Source organism: Aspergillus undulatus, assembly GCF_047715775.1.
Source record: "Aspergillus undulatus strain CBS 261.88 unplaced genomic scaffold BDV17scaffold_94, whole genome shotgun sequence".
Lineage (NCBI taxonomy): Eukaryota > Fungi > Ascomycota > Eurotiomycetes > Eurotiales > Aspergillaceae > Aspergillus > Aspergillus undulatus.
In genome coordinates this window covers 35,903-59,473 of record NW_027396698.1, presented here as the reverse complement: position 1 = coordinate 59,473, position 23,571 = coordinate 35,903, and the positions used below count along the sequence as shown (strand labels likewise).

Genomic DNA, 23,571 nt, shown 5'->3' with positions numbered 1-23,571 from the left:
TTCTCTGCTGGCCAGGAACCTTAAATCCCCGTGGAGCAGCACTCCTGCAGGGACCAACCAGTTCCACGAGCCTGAGGTCGAGTCTGGTAGATTCGTGGTGACAGCGTATTCCGGGGACTGGGTTACATTATTTCATGTGTGTTTGTGACCTGCTGTCCACGTCTTTCTCTTACAAGTGCGGAGTATACATTGTCAGTCTGGCAGAGACCTCCGGGCGGTGGCTTCAGGACGGCAGAAAACGGTCTCCCGCATCACCTCCGAGAACTGGTCGAGCGGTGCAGAAGCCTTGAGTGTCCTCTCCATAGCTCCATGCACCATCCTAGCCTTCTATACAGAAACCCACAGCATAGTTTGCATGCTGACGGTTGAAAATGGGGCCGGTAAGGGTGTCCCTCTAACCCGATACGAGGTTTGCGACTGACCTTCCATCGTTTCAGCGTGGCTTTACAAACCCGGCTCCTAAGGTACGACAAAACATAGTGCCCGGCTCATGCGCGCAATGACTAATTTGATGGCCTATCTCTCATAGACCGAATCGGCACGCTCGGCCCTAAGTTCCTTCACCTGCACTCTCTGCAACAAGTCCTACTCACGGCACCCCGAATATGAAGCCCACATCGGCTCCTACGATCACCAGCATCGCAAGCGTCTTCAAGATCTCAAACAGCTTTCGCGAGACCCAAATGCCGCGGAAAAGGCGAGACGCGCCGAGAAAAAGGCCGACGCCGAGGCGGGGTTAAGAGTCCTCGAAACTGCGAAGGCAGCCCCTGCCCCGAGCACATCAAGTGGCGGAGGCGGCGGAGGCTTCAAGAAAGGCGGCTTCAAGAGCTCCTTTAACGCCGTCAAGGGCCCGGCTGCTCCTGTGGCTCCGACGAAGAAAAATGTGCTAGGTAATGACGATGACGAGGGAGATAGTACGCCGGCGGCGGAGAGGGCGACTGATGCTGTCCGGTCCAAATCCGACAAGCCGTCCGCCGTCTTACGTGAGACAGGCGAAAGTGACACGGAGGAGGAGTATGCATTTGATAATGTGGACGGAGGGTATTATGCTCCGCAGAGACCAACAGATTGTTTCCCTGGATGTGCCGGGAGCAACCATGCTTCCCTGGCATAATAAGGTCTAGGGAAAGGTCGGACTATCAGGTAACAGCATAGTCGGGCCTTTATGGCAATGCGTTGAAGTCGACGTAGTACTTCTTGACTCCTCGGAGATGTATATTTGTTTAAGAAATTGGGCGCCATCGCAGTCAAAGCCGGCTTATACGGGAATCAAAACATGGTTTTCTGCAATGGTATGCTCGGAATTTTGGTCTAAATGGTGCTGAAGATAATAGTACAGAAATCATGAAGCTGTTCAAGCTGGTAAAGGAGACCGCAACAACGACAAGGAACGGGAAAAGAATGCATTATGCTGTGAGGTTCTCCCCCGCCCCACCTAACTACTAACAGACGGTAAATTTACAGTCGGAGGAGCTTGGCAGCCTGGCCGACGATGGTGTCCTCCTGAGGGAAGCTCATCGCCTCCAGACCAGCGGCGTAAGGAGTAGGCACCTCAGCACCAGTGACACGGACAGCGGGGGCCGTCAGGTAGTCGAAGCCGTACTCCATGGACAGAGCCAGAATCTCGGAGCTGACACCGAACATGGGGAAACCGGATTCGACGCACATCAGGCGGCCGGTCTTCTTGAGGGACTGGATGATGGTCTCAACGTCGAGAGGCTTGACGGAGCGGAGGTTGATGACCTCAGCCTCGACGCCGTACTTTTGCTTCAGCTCAGCCGCAGCGGTGAGGGACTGTCCGACGCAACGCGAAAGGGTAACGATAGTGAGGTCCTTGCCGGGGCGCTCAATCTTTGCCTTGCCGATGGGGAGGACGAAGTCGTCCTTCTGGGCAGACTCGCTCATAGGGAAGGCCTGGCCGTAGAGGAGTCTAGACACGATTAGCCTGAGAATCGCCTTCTATAGGATTGGCTGGTTATATTCGTACTCGTTCTCCAGAACAACGACAGGGTTGGGGTCGCGGATGGCGGCTTTCAACAAACCCTTGGCATCCTCAGCGCTCCAAGGCGCAACAACCTTCAAACCAGGGATGCTGCCGTACCAAGCGGAGTAGTCCTGGGAGTGCTGGGCAGCAACACCAGCGGCGAAACCGTTGGGACCACGGAAAGTAACGTTGCAAGGCTGGATACCACCGGACATGTAGTGTGTTTTGGCGGCCGAGTTGATGATCTGATCGATAGCCTGCATGGCAAAGTTGAAGGTCATGAATTCACACTAATTACGCAGTGGCTGTTAGCTCAAACCGATCCTCCAGATATGCAGCTTGCATTGAATTAATGGAAACTCACAATGGGGTGCAATCCAGCCAGGGCAGCTCCAACTGCAAGACCGCAAAAGCCCGCTTCCGTGATGGGTGTGTCGATGACCCGCTTGGGGCCGAAGCGGTCCAAAAGACCCCTTGTGACCTTGTAACTATTGAGCGCAGAGTGTCAGGATGTCATCTAACAATCGATTGATAGGTGTTGAGAGAGTGAAGTCATACGCTCCGTTGTACTGTGCAACCTCCTCACCCAGAATGAACGTCTTCTGGTTGCGCTCCAACTCCTCGGCAAGGGCCTCGTTCAAGGCATCTCGTACAGTAACCTCCTTAGAGCCGCTCTCTGAGGCATACCCGCGGAAGCGCAGAATTGAGGGTGTGCAGGCAGTCTGAGGGAAAGGACGGGCCGCGGAAAGGCGCGAAGAGAGCAGACGAGCTGCTGGCCGGAAGAGTCGAGGAGAAGCCATGGCGTGTGAAGGGTAGCAAGAGCACTGAGAGATATATTCAAAATGAAGACTCCACTACCACACGAGGCGAGGAATAGAGATGAACAGCCAAAAAAAGAAACCCGGGCTACCAATCTCGTTCGGGATGCGATTTTTTGGTGAGAGCTCTGCATTGGAGTGTTGGGAGGTGCTGACTAAGCCCGGGTTCACCGGCGACTTCTTCCGTGTCCGCCTCGTCTCTGATAACGGAGAATCCTTGCTCCGGCTTCTGCTGACATGGAAGAGTGAAGTTTTAACTTCCTCAAGCTCCTATCAGTATTCTACTGTCTCTGGGCCGTATCTCCAGCCATAGGCTCAAGAGCGCAATCTGAACTATGTCTCATCACTGTAAGTTAGCGTGAGGTCTTCCGTCTGTGATAAGGTGCTCTGTACTTTGATGTATATCACGTGGAAGCTGCTCTTGCTAAACCCTATCAGGAATGGTGTGGCTGGCAAGGTTCCAGAGTGGAGCTCCAGAGGTCCCCAGGTCCCATGCCCCAGATATAATGCCTGACCTTCAATCAACCTTTCCAATAATGTCAGTTATCCTATCTCGAGCTCTGTCGTATCCTTAGATGTAATCCAGCAGAGGATGGCTTCCGATCTCAGAGCTCTTGTTATTCTCGGCTTGTTTTCGGCAGCTGAAGCTATTCAGCCCTCCGCTCCAGATCCCATCGCAGCCCCATTGCGCGATCTGAAATGGGGCCAGCTTAACTTTCTTCATACGACGGATACCCATGGCTGGCTAGCTGGTCATCTCCAAGAGTATGAACATTTGTCTCAAGCTGAATCCTTTCTGAAACTAATAAGCACCTCGTAGGCCGTCCTACTCGGCAGATTGGGGCGATTATGTGTCGTTTGCTACACGCATGCGTGAAATAGCCGAGTCTCGTGGGCAGGATCTGCTAGTGATCGACACTGGTGATAGAGTGGAAGGCAATGGCCTCTATGACTCGTCAGAACCTAAGGGTTTATATATTTCCGAGATTCTGCGACAGCAACATATTGACGTATTGTCGTCTGGCAACCACGAGCTGTACAAGAAGAATACATCGGAGGCCGAGTTCTTGAAGACAGTGCCAAACTTTCAAGGTCATTATCTGGCATCCAACATCGATATTTTTCATCCTGAGACTGGAGAACTTGTACCACTGGCACCTCGATCCAGAAAATTCACGACAGAGAAGCAGGGCATTCGTGTTGTTTCCTTTGGCTTTCTTTTCGACTTCACAATGAACTATAACAACACGGTTGTCCAGCCAGTAGAAGAAACTGTCAAGGAGAGATGGTTTCAGGAAGCTATTCATGACCAGGAAGTGGATCTGTTCTTGGTAGTCGGACACGTGCCGGTTAGATCGAAGGAATACGACGCCATCTTCAGGGCGATACGAGTCAGCCATCCAGACACACCCATTCAATTCTTCGGAGGCCATTATCATATCCGTGACTGCGCTCGATATGATTCGAATGCCTATGGTCTGGCCAGCGGTCGTTTCATGGAAACTATTGGCTTCATGTCTATCGATGGTCTGTCTACCAAAGATAATCAGCTAAAGCCCGGGCACTTAACTCCTATCTTTGAGCGAAGGTATATCGACAATAATCTGTTTTCTTTTCATCACCATACTGGTCTCGATTGGACTACATTTCCCACGGAGCATGGCCGCAAGGTATCTCATCTTATCCAACAATCCAGGAGCGCCCTTCAGTTGGACGAGATCTACGGTTGTATTCCGAAGACCTTGTGGATGTCACGATCACCCTATAATGCCCAGGACAGCATTTACTCCTGGCTTCAGAAGAAGGTCCTTCCAGACATGCTAAGCAACGAAACTCGACAAGGTAAGCCAGCCTTTGCTATTGTGAACACTGGCGCTATCCGGTTCGATCTCTTCAAAGGACAGTTTACCCGTGATTCGGCATTCATAGTATCCCCATTCACAAGCGGCTTTCGTTATCTGAAGGACATCCCGTATGACAAGGCTGCGCTGGTTTTGGAGGTCTTAAACAAGCAGCCGAAAATCTTTACAGCCACTCGGGACCTAACTGACTCTCTACCTTGGGCCCTTGCGACCCCAGAACAAGCTGCTTACGGCAATGGATTTGGCACTAGTCGGGTGCGCCGTGACGACCCGATCCTCAACATGCCTATGGACCAGAAACCAATGTTCAGCAACGCTGATTCCCGGCTTGAAGTTATACCTGGGTACACCACTGCAGATGATCTCGGGGTAGATGGTGATGATACAGTCCATTCTACTATCGGTTTCTATCAGATACCGAACTGCATAAACGCCCTAACTTTTGACACCGGCTCTGCCGTGCCGGAATCGGTGGACCTTGTCTATATTGACTTCATAGAGCCTTACGTGGCTTTGGCGGCCAAGTTTGCCGCTCTTGATATCGATGTCCCCCAAGAAAGCGATGTTTACATGCCGTCAATTACATTGACAGATCTTATTGTAGACTGGGTGAAGGCCAACTGGGCCTGCGCTGCATAGGCTAGGTACGCTTGTTTAGTTAATAGACTACTTGCTGATTCAGTTAATCTGTTATAATCGAGCCAATTGTATCCTGTCGTGCTTGATTCTTTATGATTAGATCACAGCATCAAGCTTTTACTGAGACATTTGCATATATTACACTTGCTTATCTCTAGTCGTCACCTTCGAACTTGAGCAGGCCCTTTCCACCCCTATATCCACTGAGAGTTCCCTGAACAGCCTCTGCAAGTTCGGGGCCTTCAGTGTCCCAGCTCCATTTGGCTTCTTCCACAGGGATATCCTTGAATTTCCCTGCTCGCGTTAATTGCAGAATGTCCTTTATCGTGTTCTCCTTGAGTTCCGGATTCTTGTCGCCCCATTTACTGACCCAGAAACCATCAAACACGAGGTTTTTGAAGATCAAAAGACCCGATGGTAAAGCGACAGGCTGCTTTGACATGGCCCCATACGTAACCATGTGCGAGCCGGGCGCCAGAACCTTGGCCAGAGCCGTGGCACTCTTACCACCGACGCAGTTGAGAGCCAGTCGGATAGGCTCTTTACCCTCTCGAGTCAACTTCTTGACAGTGTTCTTGAACTCACCGGAAAGTAGCTCTGCCTCGGTGACCACCGCCGTGGCACCTAGGTCTTTCAGTTCCTGCTTCAGCTTCTCAGTTTCCTCAGGCGTGGGCCGCTCACGGACAACATTGAGTGTCTTGATTCCCCATTCCCTTCCGAGCTGAATAGCAGCACGGCCGACGCCACTGTTTGCGCCGTTCTGAATAAGCCACTCTTCACCAGCACGCATCCAATCCCAGTCGCAAAAGTCCTTGATCATGCGGTACGCAGTAACTGGGTTAACACTGACAGTGCTAACCTGTAACGGACTGAGGCCCGCTTGGTCCTCGATCTTAATCAATTGCGACTCGTCGAGCTGGGCGTGCGTGCGCCATGTACCCTGTCCTGTACGTTTCATGACAACCCAATCATCCTTTTTCAGACCCTTAACCTCGGGCCCGGTTGAGATGACTTCGAAGGCGCCCTCGTTTCCGGCAATGGCAGATGGCTCGTTGGTGCCCAGCCTCGTATCGAATTGAGGTTTGCTCGGGTATACGCCCTGGATCTGGTTCACGTCGGCGGGGTTCAGGGGCGCGGCGAGAAGACGAAGGTTGACTTGCGTCCCATTGGGAGCGGAAATTGAGTGCTTATGGAGTCTGTGAGGGAGGAAATTGTCAACGCCGGTCACTGGGCTCGTCAATAGCTGTTATGGGCCACTCACTGTAGAACATCTTTCGGCTCCCCATACTTAGAGTAGACAAGCGCTTTAGCTTGTGTGTAGCCGTATGCTGAAATGTATCTTCGAGAATCCACTCGCGAACTTGAGATCCGGTTCCGAACTTGACGCGCGATGGCTGAAGAAATGGAGGGGGTGGAGGTACTTCGAAAGGACGTCGGAACCGCCGACGTCCCTGTTACGGATCGCACAGAGCAGCGGGAGAACATATTGGTTATATTTTAGCTTGGGTAAGAGTTTGGAGCAGTTGTGTCAAGTCGCGAGACGCTGAAATCTAAAGAAGCCGAGCACTGAGAGCTTCGCGGATGACGTCGTATCCTTGTCCTCGGGCCGACGGAGCTCCATGCATAATGCCGTTGCATCAATCTTCATTGTATATATACTCGCAATGCACAAGGTTATGGGCCTGCTGTTAAAACTGTAGAGTCTCAGACACCAGTATTGAAAGAGTATATCACAGATGGTCATCAAAGCCACAACCTCGTGGTACATGCTTACCGAAGCTATATATTTCTGCATGGCAATGGAGACTTCTTACGGGGGCTAAACCTCCAACTCCCTTGAGAAAATGGAGAGGAAGCGTGTTCAAGCTGCCACTTACGTGTCAAAATTCTATGAGTCATTGATCACTAACAATGTGTTTCGTATGATCATCGATTCTTTAGAGAGCTGGAGAGAGAAACCCGTCAGGAGCACGGACCACCCAGAGGATCTGGAGTCCTGCATGTCTTCGTCCGCAACGGCTCCGATCTTCAATCCCTGTGACATCCACTCCCACGGCCTCAATGTCCCTCTTGCTCGAAGCCGAGAGATATGTCGCTAACCAGAGTTCCCGCGCCGCTCTCAATGCCTTCATAACCCCTTTGCGCAGCCAATCGGGCCGATGGCATGATCAGGCGAAAGATGCGGACACTCGGGGGAAGCAGGGTATGGTGATTATTGTTTGAGATCCTATTACTTACCCACGCCGACCGATCCGCTAATACAGCTATATCTGGCATAGGGAAGGCAAAGTCTAGACTAGACGGCCGACTTGTCGCGATCAAGGACAACATCTGCACCCGCGATCTCCCCACGACATGCGCTTCGCAAATCCTCAATGCATACACAAGCCCGTTCAATGCGACAGTAGTCCAACAACTGGAAGATGCTGGTGCGATTATCGCCGGAAAGACCAACCTGGATGAGTTTGGCATGGGGTCTCATTCTGTCCATTCGCGATTCGGTCCCGTTAAGAATACACGCCGCGGCGACGATTCGAATTATATCTCTGCGGGAGGAAGCTCCGGTGGAAGCGCACTCGCCGTCGCTACGGATCAGTGCTACTCGTATGTGTCACCAACTGGCCGAACCAAGCGGGGTGATCCTCTAATTTGAGAGAAAAGAGCACTAGGAACGGACACTGGCGGCTCTATTCGCCTTCCGGCTGCATATACAGGAACTGTTGGCTTCAAGCCGTCTTACGGACTCTTATCGAGATGGGGTGTTGTGGCGTACGCAAACTCGCTGGACACAGTCGGGATAATGGCGAAGCGAACATCAACGGTCCGGGATGTCTTTGGTATGTTCAACGTCTAAAAATCCATGGGAAAGCAGTCGCTGATATAAACTAATAGACATTCTGAACCAGCATGACCACCGTGACCCAACCAGCCTCTCCCCGTCATCGAAAGCCAGGATATCATCAGCGTTGAAATTACCGCACCTCTCATCCCGCCTCACATCCTCCCCCCTTCGGATTGGTGTTCCGCTCGAATATAACATTTCCGAACTCGCCGCGCCAGTGCGGGAATCATGGCGTCGCTCAATAGAGTTCTTGCGTCAGCAAGGACACACGATTCGACCTGTATCATTACCCATGACAAAGTCAGCATTGTCAGCGTACTACATACTTGCTCCAGCCGAGGCATCTTCCAACCTGGCGAAATACGACGGAGTCAGATACGGAACTCGGTCAGAGGACGGCAATGATGGGACAGAATCAGAAAGCCACCTATACGCAAAGACCAGGGGCGAAGGATTTGGCGAAGAGGTTAAGAGACGAATTATGCTTGGCGCATTCAGCCTGAGTGCCCAGGCAATCGACAACTACTTCATCCAGGCACAGCGCATCCGGCGTCTTGTGAAGCATGATTTCGACGCCGTATTCAGGGCAGAGCATCCCCTGGCAGCCGAGACATCGGCTGCAGAACCCCAGGAGCGACCAGCCGGTGTTGATGTCCTCATTTGTCCAACTGCACCAACCCCTCCACCATCCATATTTGGCGTTACAAACGTCAATGCATCAAGATCACCGTTGGACGCTTATGTCAATGACGTTTTCACTGTCCCTGCTAGTCTAGCTGGCCTTCCAGCTATTTCCGTCCCCGTCCCCGGGAGTGAGGATTTGACCGGTATCCAGGTCATCGGACAGTACGGTGATGACGAACTCGTGCTGAAAGTGGCAGAAGTATTAGAAGAGCAAAGTTCGTAAACCATGTATTATATCAAAAGCTGAATTTGAAGATCAATACGGGACAAAATACCCCAAGTCCATTGATATCCGTGCAGATACTCCAAGTTCGACTTTAAATATATGCACCCTTTGGAGAGTTGATTCATAAAACGTAGTCATGTTGTACATCCAATAAGTCACATAACCAATTCGGCCCATGCAATACCCGTGAAGAAGTGTAAACCAATTGATTGAAGCGAGGAACACCAGCACCAAAGCAGACGTTGAGCCACCGCCTCAAACCCCATTCATGAAAGTATCCTCAGGTTCCGGCGGCATAGGCAAGTCAGCAGCCGGCGTGCTCGCCGCGCCAACGCTCATCGTATCTTCAAACCCAGGATGACTCGTGTCCTGATCCGCAAGTTTGATGTTCGCGGCAAGAGTCCCAGAGTTAGGCTCTGCAGGACCCGTGGACAAGGTAGTAGCAGGGTCATAGGCAGCGCCGACGCCGCCCTTGAGCACGTCGGTCCCTCCTACAGCGCCAGCGCCAGAGCCGTCCATTTCAGCGTTATTGACGATATCGCTGTCCACGCCGCCCCAGACGAGCATTGCTTCGACCTCGTCTACTATATCGGCCACGACGTCTTCGACGATTTGCTCATTGAAGCGCTTTCCTATCCCGCTGACTGGCTCGCCGTTGTCTGTATCTGACGGAGGACCATACCACCATGGTCCTTCGAAGCGGCATTCAACGGCGCCACCTCCGTAACAGCTCACGGCTGGGTAGTACCCGATCATTCCATCGTCGGCATTTTCGCGCTCGCCGAGGCCTAGATTGTTGGTGCCGTTTGCGAGCCTGCTAGCCGGTGGTAGGAAGGTATATAACTCCTTGAACGGTGTACCCATTTTTAGACCATTTTTGAATATTGTGATGCTCGAGCCGGGTAACGTGCGTAGTGAGGCGTCTTCCCCATTTAATGGAGATGGAGGGCCAAACGTTGGGGTTTCTTTGAGATTGAAAGCATAGTCGCGTAACTGCTTCGTAGGGAAGACGTTGGACTGTTGCCAGCAGAAGTCATTTTTGTAGTGGAAAGGAATGCGATCACGAATGATATTTGTTGCTGAGCCAGGTTTGTGTTTTGATGGTGAGTTGTCGCTGCCAGGGTCGTATGTTCCTTCGACGATTTTCCTCTGCAGCGAGAGCGGCGGCAGGGTGATTAGCATGCCAATGACATCGCCCTCCCGAATTGACTCGCCCTTTGGGAAGAAGTATTCGCACCGCATGCGATTAACGACCTCGCCGTTTACATCGCGGATGCCATAGCCGTAGCAGTCGACCCCTACGTTGACATCGAGATCCGCCTCCCTGCGAGCAAAACCAAGGCGGACATGACCTCTGGACGGCAAACTGGAGTTGCTATTTGATGATGCTGCCTCTGACTCGCTCATTACACCATTTATAATCCGAGCCTCATAGTAGTATGACCCTTCGCGCGCGCATACATTGGCGCGAGCTGTGTGCCACGGGTCGTTTGTCGTAACTGCAAGCGCGTCCTGAGAAAAGAAGATTGCAGCCGGTGAGTCCTCAAAACTGAATCGTGCATGATAAGGAGGGACATCCGTCTGGCGGTATTTGATGTGCGAGAAATCCGTATCGGCAATGGCATAGCTATATCGGAAACCGTTCTTATTCGTGAGCTTGTCAACGACCTCATAGAATTCCCAACTCTGGCCATCCACCGCTGACATTTTGCGCACTGCGAAATTCAATTGGCGAGGCTGAGGAGGAAACAGGTCTGAATGTCTGGGCTCCCCGACTGCGATTGGTCGTAAAATACTAAGATCCGAGCTCGGGGCCGCGGTATTGTGTACAGCAACTGCCTTCTTTTTTGGTGGTGCATTTTCCTGGTCCAGTCCCTTGGCCTCTCTCTTCTTCCGGCTATCGCGTTTGTTCCGTTTGGATCTTACAGTATCAGCCTGGCCCGAGGCGGTACTGAACGGCGCTGGCGGGGATCTGGCATTGTTGTCTAATTGTGACCCATTTGGTAGAGAAGCGTTTACTGGGTTCAGGGTAGGCGAGTTGATGCCGGAAGAAGGGGCGGGCGATTCGGCTGCATAAGTAGATGTCATGATGAGAGAATTGTTGCAAGACAGGGGCACTTGCCCTCGTGTCCGCGGATTGGTGGCGCGACTCCAAGAATTCTGTACCGAGTACGGCCAGTTCAAGTGTATTGAACGACTTCAGTACGCAGGTGAGATGTGCTTTGCGGGCGACTGATTGAAGGACTAGCTGGGGTATTGAACGGCGGAAGAAAGGAGGAGATGCTGTTTTGGGGTCTACTGTCAAAGCTGAATGGTGATTTCGTTGACGCAATTTCAGTACTCTGATGGTTGATTGTCTGTAGCGCGTGAGCAATCGTAGCACTAGAAGAGAGCGAGAACTTGCACGAAGGTTTGTCAGCAACATACCTTGACAGGAGAGTAAGGTAGGTCTACGGTGTTTAGATTCTGGAGCTCCATGAGAACCAAAGGCGGTCAAGATAACTTTGCGATAGGCGTGATCACATGACTGGCGGGGCCGATAAGAAAAAAGTGAATATCTACAAATTTACACACAATTGCAGTCGATCGATCGGGAAGGGGTTCATGAGCGCCAGTTTTGTTCGTTTGCTACGACATTTAGGAGATATTTTGCCTGCGACATCCTCGACGATCAGTTTAGAATCTTGTCCCCGAGATAAGCCAACATGCCCAAAGCGACGTCTTCTCGTGCTGCCGCCGCTGCCCGCCGACACAATCCTCTTGCTGAGGATATTGTTGGCACCGGACACCTCCGGACAGCACCAAGCAAAAAGACCAAGCGCAGGTCTGGCAAGGAGGAAGATCAGGAGGATGGGGAGCGCTTTGTAGACGCCAAAACGTCCCGCAAAATCCTACAAATCGGACAAGAACTCGCGGATGAAGATGAGGCCGAACAGAAATCCGCACGAGGAGTCCCCACAAAGCAAACAAATACGGCATTTGACTTCCAATCTCGATTCGACGATGAAGATGTGTTTTCGGACGACGACGGGAAATTCAACGAGGATCGATGGGACGACGAAGAAGAAATTGAGGAAGTAGTATGTGGCCGAGGCTCTAAGAGTGTATGAAGACATCCTCTAACTGATGTTCTAAACAGGAGGTTGATCCAAATGATCTCGATGTTTTCCACAAGTTCGTTCCTCGAGGCGATGAGGACCCAATATTTAGTCCCAGCGGACCAGAGACAAGCGGTCAAACTACAAATCTCGCGGACCTTATTCTAGAGAAAATCGCCGAGCATGAAGCGAAGCAAGCTGGAAATGCCGGAGGACCCATAATCCAAGGCGGAGGTCTTCCGGAAGATGCCGTTCAAATCCCGGCGAAAGCTGTGGAAGTATACGAGAAGTAAGTGCTGTTGAAGTGTCAACGCCCCATGTGCTCGCCTCGAGATACTAATAAAAGTCAGGGTTGGCATGATACTTTTCCGCTACAAATCAGGACCCCTCCCGAAACCGTTCAAGATTCTTCCTACTGTTCCGAATTGGCAAACGCTCCTTTCTATCACCCGCCCTGAGTCCTGGACGGCCAACGCTATCTACGCCGGCACCAGGCTATTCATCTCCCACAAGCCCGCCGTTGCGCAAGAGTACATATCGACAGTACTGCTCGAACGTGTGCGCGAGGAGATCTATGAGCACAAGAAACTCAACGTCCACACCTACAACTCTATGAAGAAGGCCCTTTACAAGCCGGCCTGTTTCTTCAAGGGACTGCTCTTCCCCTTGGTCTCAAGTGGGACCTGTACCTTGCGAGAGGCTCATATCGTGTCGTCCGTAATCGCGCGTGTCTCTATTCCCGTGCTGCATTCGGCGGCAGCATTGCTTCGCATGTGTGACCTTGCCGCCGAGCAATCCATGAAGTCGCTAGAAAGCACTGGTGCGGTAAACACGTTCATTCGAGTCTTCTTGGAGAAGAAGTACGCTCTTCCATACAAAGTCATTGATGCCCTGGTCTTCCATTTCTTGCGGTTCCGCGCAGCCGACCCAGCGGAAGATGCCATGACCGACGGGCCTTCGAAAGCATACAAACTTCCTGTTCTCTGGCACCAGTCACTCCTGGTGTTTGCGCAGCGTTACCGAAATGACATCACTGAAGACCAGCGAGAAGCCCTCCTGGATCTGCTGTTAGTTCGTGGACACAAGGACATTGGACCTGAAGTGAGGCGTGAGCTGTTGGCGGGAAGAGGTCGGGGTATAGTAGCTCCTGACCCTGAGAGGCAGACCGCGCTTGATGCCGGGGATGATACAATGGACACCACATTATAGAAGAATGTTGAGTTTTTCTTTTGCTGCATCGACTCTGGATACACTTGATTGTTCTCATGTATTCATGCTTGTTCACGAATTGGGTGGCGTTATCTGATTTTGTGCTTCGTGACCTGCATCAATGATTCCCAAGCTGGAGATGATTTTTTTTCGATTGATCGATTGTGTGACCTCGTTGAGTTGTTCGCTAGATAGTCTGTCAATCGGTCAAAAGCCAGATAATTCCGGCGTGACATTTGTTCCAGCGAAGCGTAGTCTACTTCGTAGATGCACGAATGTCGTACAGTAGCCACTAGTCCACTATTCGGGAGTCAAGCAAGACTGATCTGTCAAGCCAAAACCTCCTTTTTAAGGGTATGATTAAGATCTGGCTATGTCTATGCAATAAGATACGTAGCGATGTCCGGACACGGTCAGTTTATCGCAATGCTGTGGAATGAAGGTCCTTGCCTCCTTTCTGTGGTCCCATATTAAGGGGTCCTCAAGCTAGAAGCCCCGGAAGTAACGCGGCGAGTCGTGCGTCGTGCGCGATCTACGGAGATCAAACCTCCGAGTTTTTCAAGGTTGCGAGTCTGCGACTACGTAGTACTTGGAACGCCTTGTTAGAGGATACTCTGACGAAGGACGTATTCAGCTATGCATATTGTTTTCCTTCAGCCTGAAGTCCAAGTGGCAGCCATCCCAGCCGGTAAGGCGAAAGCCTTGATGACCTCAGTGGGGTGGATTGCGCGCTGCATGAATTCGCGGTTCAATCATGAAGGAACGTTCCATGGTGCGTTCCGCTTATTGTTGTCAAGGAGTCAAGGTTGTGTGAATTGTGGAGGGGCAGTGTCCAGTGGACCTAGACTAGGCCACCTCAATTCGTCCTACGCACAGGTATCCAATCAGAATGACGATGGCGATATGAATTCGAGATGAACAGGCCACCAATAATACAACAATAAGAAGTTTCACAGGGATTGGGGGAATGTGTTGATGGTAATGGTGAATGATGAAAAAGGAGTAGACTTTTGTGTGTGTGCGACTGCGGACTTGGACGGCTTCGAGCCCTGGGGTGAAATGGCCATGATCTTCGTCAGACCCGAGTCTGGACTGTCTGTCACTCTGTCTGAGACTCTGAGCCGTCGTTCTGCTCACGGTGCACCTCCTGGTTGATCGATAGGCATGGGGCGGAAGCTGCGCAGCGATGCAACAGCAGGGTTCCACCTTGTCGCAGATTGAATTCCAAGGCTCACTGGGTGGTCTCGGAATAAGAGGGGCCATTCCGTGAATAGAAACCGGGGCCATTATTGGGCCATGGGCCGTTGGCATTCACAGGCCGGTGGATTCCTCGTCACGTTACCTGTGGCTGACTCCCCCTTTGAAAGGAGGCCACTTGTCCTTTAAAGAGGCGCTGAGTCCCCGGCCATCCTGAGCATCAGCACAAGTCTCTTGTGAACAACTGTCCTTTTATATTATCCACACTTGTTACCTTGGTACCTGAGCCCAACACTTTCACTGGGATCTGGCCTCTGGCTACGTTCTCGTTATGACACCGTGGCCTCTGTCTTCATGACTAGGCAATCATCCACGTCTCGGCTTTATTAACTCCGTCAACCTCATCAACTAAAACAACCAATTTCGATCTGTCATCATATTGTTGCACCTAGTAACATCGAGTTGTTTGAGATCACCAGAATAGCCATTACCAGTGAAAATGGAGGACGCTTTTACAGACTCTTTGCCTTCTACTCCGTCTCCGGAGGTCCCTGTCCTTACCATCTCTCCGGCTGACACATCTCTCCAAACGGAGGATGTGGCGGCAGAGCCTGACAGTAAGGCTGAGGAGAAGAAGCCAGCGAAGAAGAGAAAGTCCTGGGGCCAGGAATTACCAGTTCCCAAGACAAATTTACCTCCTAGGTATGTTGAACCGCCAACTTGACTGACTCCTTAACATCAGCTAACGTTTATCGTAGAAAACGCGCCAAAACAGAAGATGAGAAGGAGCAGCGCCGGATTGAGCGAGTCCTTCGCAACCGCGCAGCCGCACAGACATCTCGCGAGCGCAAGAGGCTAGAAATGGAGAAGCTTGAGAATGAGAAGGTCGACATGGAACAACAAAACCAGTTCCTCCTTCAGCGACTCGCTCAGATGGAAGCGGAAAACAACCGTCTCAGCCAGCAAGTCGCCCAGCTCTCAGCAGAGGTCCGAGGTTCCCGTCACAGCACTCCGATGGCCAGCTCTCCTGCCTCAGTGTCACCAACTCTCACTCCCACCCTATTCAAGCAAGAGGGCGATGAGATCCCCCTCGACCGAATCCCCTTCCCGACTCCATCCGTTACCGATTACTCCCCCACCCTTAAGCCTTCCTCTCTGGCTGAGTCCACCGACCTGACACAACATCCTGCAGCGATGTTGTGTGACCTGCAGTGTCAGTCGGCGGACTCGAAGGAGATGGCAGCGCCCTTTCGCTTTTTGACCTCGGAGCCACTGTCAAGCACGAGCCTTCGAATGACGTTACAGCTCCTCTTTCTGACGATGACTTCCGCCGCCTATTCGACGGTGATCCATCCTTTAAGTCAGATCCTTCTGTCCTTGAAGACGGGTTCACCTTTGGCGTTCTCGACTCAGGAGATTTATCAGCATTCTCATTTGATTCTATGGTTAATTTTGACACCGAGCCTGTCGCCTTTGAAGACGTCGAGCAACCCCACGGCCTTCCGGATCCGACTTCTTGCAAGATTGCTAGCTTGCAACCCAGCCATGGCGCGTCCACTTCGCGATGCGACGGGCAGGGCATTGCAGCTGGCAGTGCGTGAGAGGTTTTATCAGGAAGATCGTTCGGTTTCCGATGTTTCAGGGTGTCGATGGAGCTGGGAATCCTTATTAACCCTGGCATCGGCGATAAATATTCTTGAGAAGCCAGAGCGACGGAGAAGAACTCTCAGCGGCTTGAAGTCGTTGCAGAGTGTTCAGCGTAATATTCTAGGGAAGCGTTACAGAATCACGAGGAGTTTATGGAATTCAACAATCAATTCAGGGAGGCGTTGACGTCTCTGTTATGGGAAAGGGCCTACGAGAATTGTACATTAGCGTTCTTCCACTATTATCAAACAAACAAGCCAGCGATGGAATCTTTCAAAATCATCACAGTATTGTATGCTTTGTAGTTTGAAACCAATAAGCTTAGAGATTTATCAACCTTGAGCATCTTTGTTGCCGTTCAGCAGGAGTGAACCGCAGCATGAACACTGTCTGCGGAGATAATAAATGATGACCCCGGCCCGGGTGTCGGAATGACGTTCGCCACATCAAGGCACCCCCTCAATTCTAGACCAGCTTTCTCTTCTCAACCCAACCATCAGATTTCTGGAGACCGCATTTTCTCTCTTTTTTGGATCTTCAGTTTTGTATTCTCGCCTCTATACAAGATGATTCGCAAGGACCCGATTTTCGAAGCCCGTACCAATGTCAAGGTGAGTCTCATGGTCCGCTGTTCTTACCGCTCCCTCAAGCACATCTTCGCGATAAGTGAATTACTTGTGTAATTACTTACGACACCTCCGCAGCTACACTCAAATCGCCTCAAAAAAGAGGCTGCCCGCGCCGAAGCGACATTCAAGTCCGAGAAAGCAAAGGCCGACAAGGCCATGAAAAACCGCGAATTCCAGATCGCCCGGATCCACGCCGGATCCGCCGTACGCGAGAAACGACGACAGGTTACCCTACGAGCGGAAGCGGCTCGTGCCGATGTTATAATCAACGAGCTGAAGGCGGCTCAGAGCACTCGAGATACGTCACGGACACTTGCGTTGGCATCACGAGGCTTAGACGCTGCATCGAGAAGCGTAAACCTTGAGACCCTTGTATCTCACGCAAACAACTTTCTCGCACGCTCAGAGGACTTCAAGATCGCTAGTAGCGCTATCGAAGATGTGGCCCAGGGTGTCTCGATGCAAGAATACGGGGCGGAGGGAGAGGCTGATGTTGATCGCCTGATGGAGCAACTTGCCGACGACGCCGGAGTGGACATGCGACTCGCCTTAGAGCAGGACTCGGCGCCGAAGGAAGATGTAAAGGAACAAACTAAGGTTGATGCAGACGTTGAGGATGGTCTGGGTGCGAGGCTGCGAGCCCTGCGGGCGGCAAATTGATCGCTATTGCTTTTCGTCGTCGTCAGCGTGTTCGATTTCTCGTCTCCTGGATTGCAATGTTGGGTCGTATTCATTTAGGCGAATCACGGAAAGCGCGCAAGAGCTTGTTTCTGATCGATCATAACGTATTTTGTACATACTTTGTCTTTGTTGGGTTTCTGCATTAGGGTATGCGGCTATGTTTTACACTGTTTTTTTCATCATTGTACTAGAAATTCCCGATTTATAAGTCTTTGAAAAGGCATCCGGATTCTAATCCCCGGGTGTGGTGCATGGCCGCGGGGAAAGTTCGTACGTTCTGACAAATCTCGTAGCCTCACTGTGGGTTTGAAGCAGAAATCTGGGGTTCCAAGCAGCGGGGCCTTTGCGCAGCTTCATTAGTAGACTCAGACGCCCCGTCGACTACATCGAGGTTGGGTGGACATTCATTATCACTGGCTGCGGGCCGAAGTCCAACTTCCAGGATCGATGTCAAAGAAACTTAACTTGGCGGCGCATCCCGACCTGCAGAAGACTCACCATAACATTGCCTTGTTCTTCAGCGATCTGCACTTCGCTTAATTCCCAAGTCCCAACTATATGGCTCACATTCAAGTCTTCAAGAATTTATAAGAGCATTTCCCCTGCAAAGGGCATGGTGACTGGTGAGAGGCATGGATGTCCAGGCACCCGCTTCTAACCGACGGCGTGCATCACATAGCCGACAAGCCGCATGCCTCAACTGCCGGAAAAGCAAGATACGATGTGACCGCAGCCAGGGCGAGTCTGCATGCGACAAATGCAGGAATGCTGACCTGGAGTGCGTCGTCCCGAATCACCATGTCGGAAGACAGAAGGGGGTCAAGAAGTAAGATCCAGCTGTCTTGAAGTTGAAACATATACTAATCCAGCGCTGCAGCAAACGCAAGGGGTTAGAGAAGGCACTGCATCAAATCGAGCAGGCCATTAAACGGCCCAAGACTGATCATCCAGCCGCCGAGGCTGCCCAGAAAGTGATTTCAGACCTCCAAGATCTCCTCAGCAAGACTCAGAAGCAACAGGCCCAGAATGAGAGCGAGGACTTTTCTGAGGATCCTGATCATCCTGAATCGCACTTTCCCCGCGACCCCAATTCCGGGGAAAGCCTAGCGTTGGATGATGCAGAGAACCCTCTGCAATTGCTTGCGCGTGCGTCTGATCTGCAACTTTCCCCGAACCATGTTCGCGACACGGCAATGTGGCCGTCACTGGCGACTCCGCAGCCAACGGAAGGGCCATCAACGGGCGCAGAAAGCAATGCTACTGCAGCAAAGACTTTCTTTGTTCCCGTGAAGGCGAATCGGGACATCGGTCCAGACCTGGATCCCATCGAAATTGGGCTTGTTACACTACCTGAAGCTGAATCTCTCTTTACGTTGTATGTTTCATGATGCACCCACCGGGCCCGTTGCAGCATACTCACAAACTCTAGTTTCTACCAGAACCTTGCACATACAAGATGGGGGCTCGACCCTTCTATCCATACCGTAGAGTTTGTTCGCGCCCAGTCAGCCTTTCTTTTCACCTCGATCATGGCCGCCACTACCCTGTTTCTGCCGTCTGCAGCTGCACTGTCCACAAGACTTTCTCGGCATAGCAAGCACCTGGCGCATAAGGTGATGCAAGAGCGTCTGAGGTCAGTTGAAATTGTCCTTGCTTTCATGGTAAATGTCCCATGGATGGCACCGGGTGATTGTTTAGGTGACGATGATACTTGCTCTTATATCGCCAACGCCTTGAGTGTTGCCTTGGATCTGTCCTTAAACAAGATTGTGGTGCCGTCAACGAGCTTCGATAGCAGCCTCCCGCGGAGGCTTGCCAAAGCTGATTGTATTGATGCAAGGAGAGCTTTGCAGATAGATGGGTTCCATGATGTTGGGCCAGCTTCTGACCGTGGCCGAAAATTGCTACGAAGACGAGAGAGAACGTGGATAGCACTGTTTGTTCTTGAACGGGGGTAAGCAGAGACATGTATTGCATTTTTAAGCAGCACTGATGTTCTGTAGGGTATGTTTGGCTCGCGGGCGAAGCTACACTGTGCCCCCGACAGCTCTGATCGAAAACTGCGATTGCTGGCATATGTCGGATCTCGCAGACTCTCGCGATGGTGCTATGAACTCGATGGCCATACTCCGGAGAAATCTGGTGAGTAATTCGGTCTCCCATAATCCTAGTCCACGTTGCTAACAGACCATGGACTAGGACGGCCTGTTCAAAAGAGTTAAATCAAATTGTGATAGTTATCAGGGAAGCAGTACTGGATCCGGGGCCGCTCAATCGCAAGTCTCTCCTTAAACTATCGATCAAGACTTCCAAGCTAACCAGAAACAGAATTGAAGCAATGATAGAAAGTTTCTATGCGGAATGGTTTCAAGCTTGGACGCCAGAAATTGGTGAAGGAGAGTGTGAGTTCTTACGCTCAGTGAGAGTCTGCATTTGTGGCATCCGGGAGAATGCTAACTGTCTATAGCACGCACACTTCCACCATATGTGCAAATATTAGTGACGCATACTCAGCTTTCTACGTATGGTGGCGTCATAAACCACCCTACAGCACCTGTTGAAGTCAAACGCTTCTTCCGAGCGGCTGGCCTTTCTTCTGCCTTGAACGTCATGCGGGCCGCCATCCAAGGCGAAGCAAGGCTCAAGTCAATGCCGAACAATACTGTGATCATGATTTCCTTTGCTGCGTGCTCTGCGTTAAGCCTCAGCGCAATGCCAACTGATAGAAACTCCATCTTAGCCCCGAGTGTGCGGAACTTGATTGAAGAAGCCGCTGGGGTCCTCGAACGAATTGGGACTGTTACCAGTCATAGGAACGGAGCGTCCGTACTATACGGGCGGTTTCTGCGCGGGCTTGTCCGACGTACACCGGCTGGTCCAGAGCAACAGCCCCCCAGAATTCTTCAAACGGAGGCGCTTCCGCCGACAGCATTGAATGAAGTCAACCCCATACCGACGACGTCCCAAGATGGGTTTGCACCTGCTATGTTCTGGTCGGAGCCCATACAATTCTCTGCCATGTCTGACGACCAAATTATCGATGCTGTCAACCGGGCTGGCACGGCCTTTGGGACTAGTATGCCAGATGTTCCATTTGACGATATGACGAGCTGGGACTGGTTCGACATGAACAACTTAGACCTTCAAATTCATTTTTGAAAGTATCTCCAGGTTAAAAGATCAGGCTAAAATGTCAGTCCGATTTCCTTCTCTGCTATAGAAGCTGGCATGCGACCAGCTCGGAGCAATCGCGGGGTCCCCACCTGTCGGCGCCCAGAAGTAGCCCCGAGAGCCGAGGGTGCTCCTCTTAAATAGCGAAACGTCATCGGGGGATCCGGCTCAAACTTCTCCGACAATCTTGAATTATTTTCAGGAATTGTTATAACATATTTTTACTCATACGCGAAATGGCGACGCTTAGAGTATCAGCGCTGACCTTATCTCGAAAGGCGACGACTGTTGCCCCAGTACAACTATGCTTCCGTGCATCATATCAGTACCAGAGAACATGGGGCCGACCAACTCCGTCCATAGCTCGCGCTGGGTATTCCACCGCAATTGAGCAACCAAGTCGCGCTCCCAAAATTGATCGTGCAGCCTCAAAGCTGTTCAAGAATGCGGACGAGGCGGTGGCTGACCTGAAGAGCGGGTCAACGATACTCAGTTCTGGCTTTGGCCTTTGCGGTGTTGCAGGTGATTGAGCTCTTTCACTGGCGGATATAATTATCTGAGCTGACTATTGGAAGATACTCTTATTTCCGCGATCGGTCGGCGCGGAGCCGACAACATTCACTCGTTGACCGCGGTCTCGAACAACGCCGGCGCTCCTGGTAAAGGCGGGCTCTCCACCCTTACACACTCGGGTCAGGTTAGCCGACTGATCTTATCATACCTTGGAAACAACAAAGCGTTGGAGAAGAAATATCTCACGGGAAACATAGCCATCGAACTGTGCCCCCAGGGAACCTTGGCAGAGCGCCTGCGCGCGGGAGGAGCTGGAATCCCCGCTTTCTACACTGCTACTGGAGCTCGTGAGATGTCCTTGCTTGTGATACTGTCCTAGACTAATCTTTCACCCATGTAGATACCTTCCTTGAAGACGGAAAGATCCCCGTACGCCTCAATGAGTCTGGTAAAGTGCTGGAGCATGGCAAGGCACGAGAGACAAGAGTCTTCAACAACAAGAAATACTTGATGGAGACAGCCCTGACCGGAGATGTGGCCATTCTCCGAGCATGGAAGGCGGACGAGGCTGGGAACTGCGTGTTCCGGTATGTGGCGTTTGCTGTTTGATGAATAGAGATACTGACCATCTCGCAAGCTACACTACAAAAGCATTCGGCCCAATCATGGCCAAGGCAGCCACCCTTACCATTGTTGAGGCAGAAAACATTGTCGCTATTGGCTCGATCGACCCTAATGACGTGGACCTACCGGGGATCTTTGTGGACAGGATCGTTCCTGCGACGGCCGAAAAGAACATTGAGATTAAGAAACTTCGAGAACCTAATGAAAACGGCTCGGTGTCCACTGATTCACCCGCCATCGTTCAAAGAAACCGGATCGCGAAGAGAGCGGCGAAGGAGCTTAAGCAAGGATACTACGTCAACCTGGGAGTCGGTATGTGGTTCGAACTGCCCACAAAGATTATTATGCTAATGGGGCTCAGGAATCCCTACACTCGCACCGTCAATGCTGCCCGAGAATGTCAAAGTCTGGATTCAGTCAGAAAACGGAATTCTTGGAATGGTAAGACAGAAACTGGTGTGGTAACAGAACGCAAGCTAAACATATGGAAGGGACCTTACCCTACTGAGGATGAGGTCGACCCGTATGTGCCCCTACCGCTGCGATACGACACTTTTCTGACAGATCGCAGGGACATTATCAACGCTGGCAAAGAAACCGTCACGTTGATGTCTGGTGCTGCAACATTTGATAGCACCGAGTCGTTTGGGATGATCCGTGGTGGACACGTCGATGTCTCGATCTTAGGAGTTCGTTAATCGTCCCTTTCCCTTGCATATCAGGTGACTGACACGAGACAGGCTCTCCAAGTGAGCGCGAACGGCGACCTAGCAAACTATATGATTCCCGGAAAAGTCTTCAAGGGCATGGGCGGAGCCATGGACCTGATTTCCAACCCCGACCAAACCAAGATTGTTGTCGCCACAAGCCACACCGCAAAGGACGGCTCATCCAAGATCGTCTCAAAGTGTGCTCTGCCCTTGACTGGAGCGAACTGCGTTAGCACGATCATCACAGAGCTGGTAAGACTCGGATTACACCTCATAGCTTGACCGGACATTGCGGCTAACGGGAACAGTGTGTATTCCAGGTCGATCGTAAGAAGGGCGAGCTCATGCTGACTGAGCTCGCGCCTGGAGTTGAGGTTGATGAAATCCGGGCAAAGACGGATGCCCCGTTCCACGTTGCGGAGAGGCTGGAGGTTATGGAGTAGGTCCATGAGGATTTGTTCGAGAATACCCTGTTATATAGAAATGTATGCATCATGTTATGTTCAGCACTTTCCTCCCGTCTGCTGAATGCTTGAGACAAGCACCAGGCTCGGGAAGAGCATGATCACATCGACTAAAGTCTTCCCAAACGAAGCTAGGTATAATCATACAATCTTCAGATGCTCCTAAGATAGTCCACTAAGCATTAACCAGACTTTACCTTGGTGCTGCAATTAACTCCGAGCAAAAAAAACTGGGTCCTTCTCGCAATCTGACCGCTAAGCTACATTAGGTGTAGCTTAGAGTTTCTGTACGCCTGAAGGTTCTCGTTAGGGATTAAGGAATTTAGGATAGTTAGGGTTTTGGTAGACTAGAATCATATGTAGGACTCTTTACTATTATTATAGAGCCTCTGAGCTTATACTCCTATAGCATACACTCAATCTGCACGGGACATGGTCAAAATAACGATTCTCCATTTCTTAGCCCGAGCATCGGCGTTACTGCATTTTTTTCGGGCACTATTCTCCGAGCTCATCCTCGTGTCATCGCTCGACAACTGCACTTTTTTTTTTTTTTTTTTTTTTTTTTTTTTT

The 23,571-nt window shown here is 51.3% G+C and overlaps 11 protein-coding genes across 11 annotated transcripts; 8 read left to right on the top strand and 3 right to left on the bottom strand.

Moving 5' to 3' along the window:
• Positions 1-129: 129 nt before the first annotated feature.
• Positions 130-1,286, top strand: BDV17DRAFT_246046 (putative C2H2 finger domain protein). The gene is made up of 3 exons (XM_073756042.1): positions 130-380; positions 438-464; positions 530-1,286. Exons 1-3 carry the CDS (start codon positions 372-374, stop codon positions 1,112-1,114), a joined length of 621 nt encoding a protein of 206 aa, XP_073610178.1. The 5' UTR covers positions 130-371; the 3' UTR covers positions 1,115-1,286.
• A 172-nt stretch (positions 1,287-1,458) lies between these two features.
• BDV17DRAFT_285501 (pyruvate dehydrogenase (acetyl-transferring) subunit E1 beta) lies at positions 1,459-2,784 on the bottom strand (the record flags this gene model as incomplete). The annotated part of the gene is made up of 4 exons (XM_073760724.1): positions 1,459-1,930; positions 1,988-2,274; positions 2,349-2,472; positions 2,543-2,784. The coding sequence occupies 4 exons, from the start codon at positions 2,782-2,784 to the stop codon at positions 1,459-1,461; spliced, it is 1,125 nt and encodes a 374-aa protein (XP_073610177.1).
• Positions 2,785-2,949: 165 nt separating this feature from the next.
• BDV17DRAFT_277401 (metallophosphoesterase family protein) lies at positions 2,950-5,365 on the top strand. Its single transcript, XM_073759431.1, has 3 exons — positions 2,950-3,150; positions 3,241-3,567; positions 3,623-5,365. Exons 2-3 carry the CDS (start codon positions 3,395-3,397, stop codon positions 5,301-5,303), a joined length of 1,854 nt encoding a protein of 617 aa, XP_073610176.1. The 5' UTR covers positions 2,950-3,150; positions 3,241-3,394; the 3' UTR covers positions 5,304-5,365.
• On the bottom strand, positions 5,347-6,927 carry BDV17DRAFT_277399 (enoyl-[acyl-carrier-protein] reductase). The gene is made up of 2 exons (XM_073759429.1): positions 6,565-6,927; positions 5,347-6,499 (listed from the first exon to the last, which is right to left on the bottom strand). The coding sequence occupies exons 1-2, from the start codon at positions 6,786-6,788 to the stop codon at positions 5,458-5,460; spliced, it is 1,266 nt and encodes a 421-aa protein (XP_073610175.1). The 5' UTR covers positions 6,789-6,927; the 3' UTR covers positions 5,347-5,457.
• Positions 6,928-7,282: 355 nt separating this feature from the next.
• Positions 7,283-9,181, top strand: BDV17DRAFT_246001 (glutamyl-tRNA(Gln) amidotransferase subunit HER2). The gene is made up of 4 exons (XM_073756040.1): positions 7,283-7,506; positions 7,583-7,907; positions 7,965-8,140; positions 8,196-9,181. The coding sequence occupies exons 1-4, from the start codon at positions 7,365-7,367 to the stop codon at positions 9,050-9,052; spliced, it is 1,500 nt and encodes a 499-aa protein (XP_073610174.1). The 5' UTR covers positions 7,283-7,364; the 3' UTR covers positions 9,053-9,181.
• On the bottom strand, positions 9,182-11,500 carry BDV17DRAFT_246002 (SPRY domain-containing protein). Its single transcript, XM_073756041.1, has one exon. The coding sequence runs from the start codon at positions 11,141-11,143 to the stop codon at positions 9,311-9,313; it is 1,833 nt and encodes a 610-aa protein (XP_073610173.1). The 5' UTR covers positions 11,144-11,500; the 3' UTR covers positions 9,182-9,310.
• Positions 11,501-11,650: 150 nt separating this feature from the next.
• Positions 11,651-13,785, top strand: BDV17DRAFT_245987 (snoRNA-binding rRNA-processing protein ENP1). The gene is made up of 3 exons (XM_073756039.1): positions 11,651-12,135; positions 12,195-12,442; positions 12,504-13,785. The coding sequence occupies exons 1-3, from the start codon at positions 11,761-11,763 to the stop codon at positions 13,360-13,362; spliced, it is 1,482 nt and encodes a 493-aa protein (XP_073610172.1). The 5' UTR covers positions 11,651-11,760; the 3' UTR covers positions 13,363-13,785.
• A 984-nt stretch (positions 13,786-14,769) lies between these two features.
• hacA (transcription factor HAC1) lies at positions 14,770-16,460 on the top strand. Its single transcript, XM_073756038.1, has 2 exons — positions 14,770-15,261; positions 15,318-16,460. Exons 1-2 carry the CDS (start codon positions 15,059-15,061, stop codon positions 16,390-16,392), a joined length of 1,278 nt encoding a protein of 425 aa, XP_073610171.1. The 5' UTR covers positions 14,770-15,058; the 3' UTR covers positions 16,393-16,460.
• A 312-nt stretch (positions 16,461-16,772) lies between these two features.
• Positions 16,773-17,495, top strand: BDV17DRAFT_296459 (putative SNF7 family protein Fti1/Did2; the record flags this gene model as incomplete). The annotated part of the gene is made up of 2 exons (XM_073763298.1): positions 16,773-16,817; positions 16,911-17,495. 2 exons carry the CDS (start codon positions 16,773-16,775, stop codon positions 17,493-17,495), a joined length of 630 nt encoding a protein of 209 aa, XP_073610170.1.
• A 327-nt stretch (positions 17,496-17,822) lies between these two features.
• BDV17DRAFT_245929 (uncharacterized protein) lies at positions 17,823-20,799 on the top strand. The gene is made up of 7 exons (XM_073756037.1): positions 17,823-18,342; positions 18,394-18,891; positions 18,946-19,470; positions 19,520-19,658; positions 19,716-19,792; positions 19,845-19,918; positions 19,984-20,799. Exons 1-7 carry the CDS (start codon positions 18,149-18,151, stop codon positions 20,673-20,675), a joined length of 2,199 nt encoding a protein of 732 aa, XP_073610169.1. The 5' UTR covers positions 17,823-18,148; the 3' UTR covers positions 20,676-20,799.
• A 124-nt stretch (positions 20,800-20,923) lies between these two features.
• BDV17DRAFT_301876 (3-oxoacid CoA-transferase) lies at positions 20,924-23,114 on the top strand (the record flags this gene model as incomplete). The annotated part of the gene is made up of 9 exons (XM_073764332.1): positions 20,924-21,209; positions 21,263-21,547; positions 21,601-21,787; positions 21,838-22,136; positions 22,186-22,265; positions 22,316-22,347; positions 22,396-22,513; positions 22,565-22,786; positions 22,843-23,114. The coding sequence occupies 9 exons, from the start codon at positions 20,924-20,926 to the stop codon at positions 22,975-22,977; spliced, it is 1,644 nt and encodes a 547-aa protein (XP_073610168.1). The 3' UTR covers positions 22,978-23,114.
• Between the last annotated feature and the right edge of the window lie 457 nt (positions 23,115-23,571).

Excerpts from the sequence above, each read along its gene's own strand:
- BDV17DRAFT_246046 (XM_073756042.1), top strand. Across the intron at positions 465-529 it reads TTACAAACCCGGCTCCTAAG|ACCGAATCGGCACGCTCGGC; the intron begins GTACGACAAAAC and ends TATCTCTCATAG.
- BDV17DRAFT_277401 (XM_073759431.1), top strand. The coding sequence starts at position 3,395 with ATGGCTTCCGATCTCAGAGCTCTTGTTATTCTCGGCTTGTTTTCGGCA. Across the intron at positions 3,568-3,622 it reads CTAGCTGGTCATCTCCAAGA|GCCGTCCTACTCGGCAGATT; the intron begins GTATGAACATTT and ends AGCACCTCGTAG.
- BDV17DRAFT_277399 (XM_073759429.1), bottom strand. The coding sequence starts at position 6,788 with ATGTTCTCCCGCTGCTCTGTGCGATCCGTAACAGGGACGTCGGCGGTT. Across the intron at positions 6,500-6,564 it reads GAGCCGAAAGATGTTCTACA|ACTCCATAAGCACTCAATTT; the intron begins GTGAGTGGCCCA and ends CCTCCCTCACAG.
- BDV17DRAFT_246001 (XM_073756040.1), top strand. The coding sequence starts at position 7,365 with ATGTCCCTCTTGCTCGAAGCCGAGAGATATGTCGCTAACCAGAGTTCC. Across the intron at positions 7,507-7,582 it reads GGACACTCGGGGGAAGCAGG|GGAAGGCAAAGTCTAGACTA; the intron begins GTATGGTGATTA and ends TATCTGGCATAG. Across the intron at positions 8,141-8,195 it reads AACGGTCCGGGATGTCTTTG|ACATTCTGAACCAGCATGAC; the intron begins GTATGTTCAACG and ends ATAAACTAATAG.
- BDV17DRAFT_246002 (XM_073756041.1), bottom strand. The coding sequence starts at position 11,143 with ATGACATCTACTTATGCAGCCGAATCGCCCGCCCCTTCTTCCGGCATC.
- BDV17DRAFT_245987 (XM_073756039.1), top strand. The coding sequence starts at position 11,761 with ATGCCCAAAGCGACGTCTTCTCGTGCTGCCGCCGCTGCCCGCCGACAC. Across the intron at positions 12,136-12,194 it reads AAGAAGAAATTGAGGAAGTA|GAGGTTGATCCAAATGATCT; the intron begins GTATGTGGCCGA and ends TGTTCTAAACAG. Across the intron at positions 12,443-12,503 it reads GCTGTGGAAGTATACGAGAA|GGTTGGCATGATACTTTTCC; the intron begins GTAAGTGCTGTT and ends AATAAAAGTCAG.
- hacA (XM_073756038.1), top strand. The coding sequence starts at position 15,059 with ATGGAGGACGCTTTTACAGACTCTTTGCCTTCTACTCCGTCTCCGGAG. Across the intron at positions 15,262-15,317 it reads AAGACAAATTTACCTCCTAG|AAAACGCGCCAAAACAGAAG; the intron begins GTATGTTGAACC and ends CGTTTATCGTAG.
- BDV17DRAFT_245929 (XM_073756037.1), top strand. The coding sequence starts at position 18,149 with ATGGATGTCCAGGCACCCGCTTCTAACCGACGGCGTGCATCACATAGC. Across the intron at positions 18,343-18,393 it reads AGACAGAAGGGGGTCAAGAA|CAAACGCAAGGGGTTAGAGA; the intron begins GTAAGATCCAGC and ends CCAGCGCTGCAG. Across the intron at positions 19,471-19,519 it reads CTGTTTGTTCTTGAACGGGG|GGTATGTTTGGCTCGCGGGC; the intron begins GTAAGCAGAGAC and ends GATGTTCTGTAG.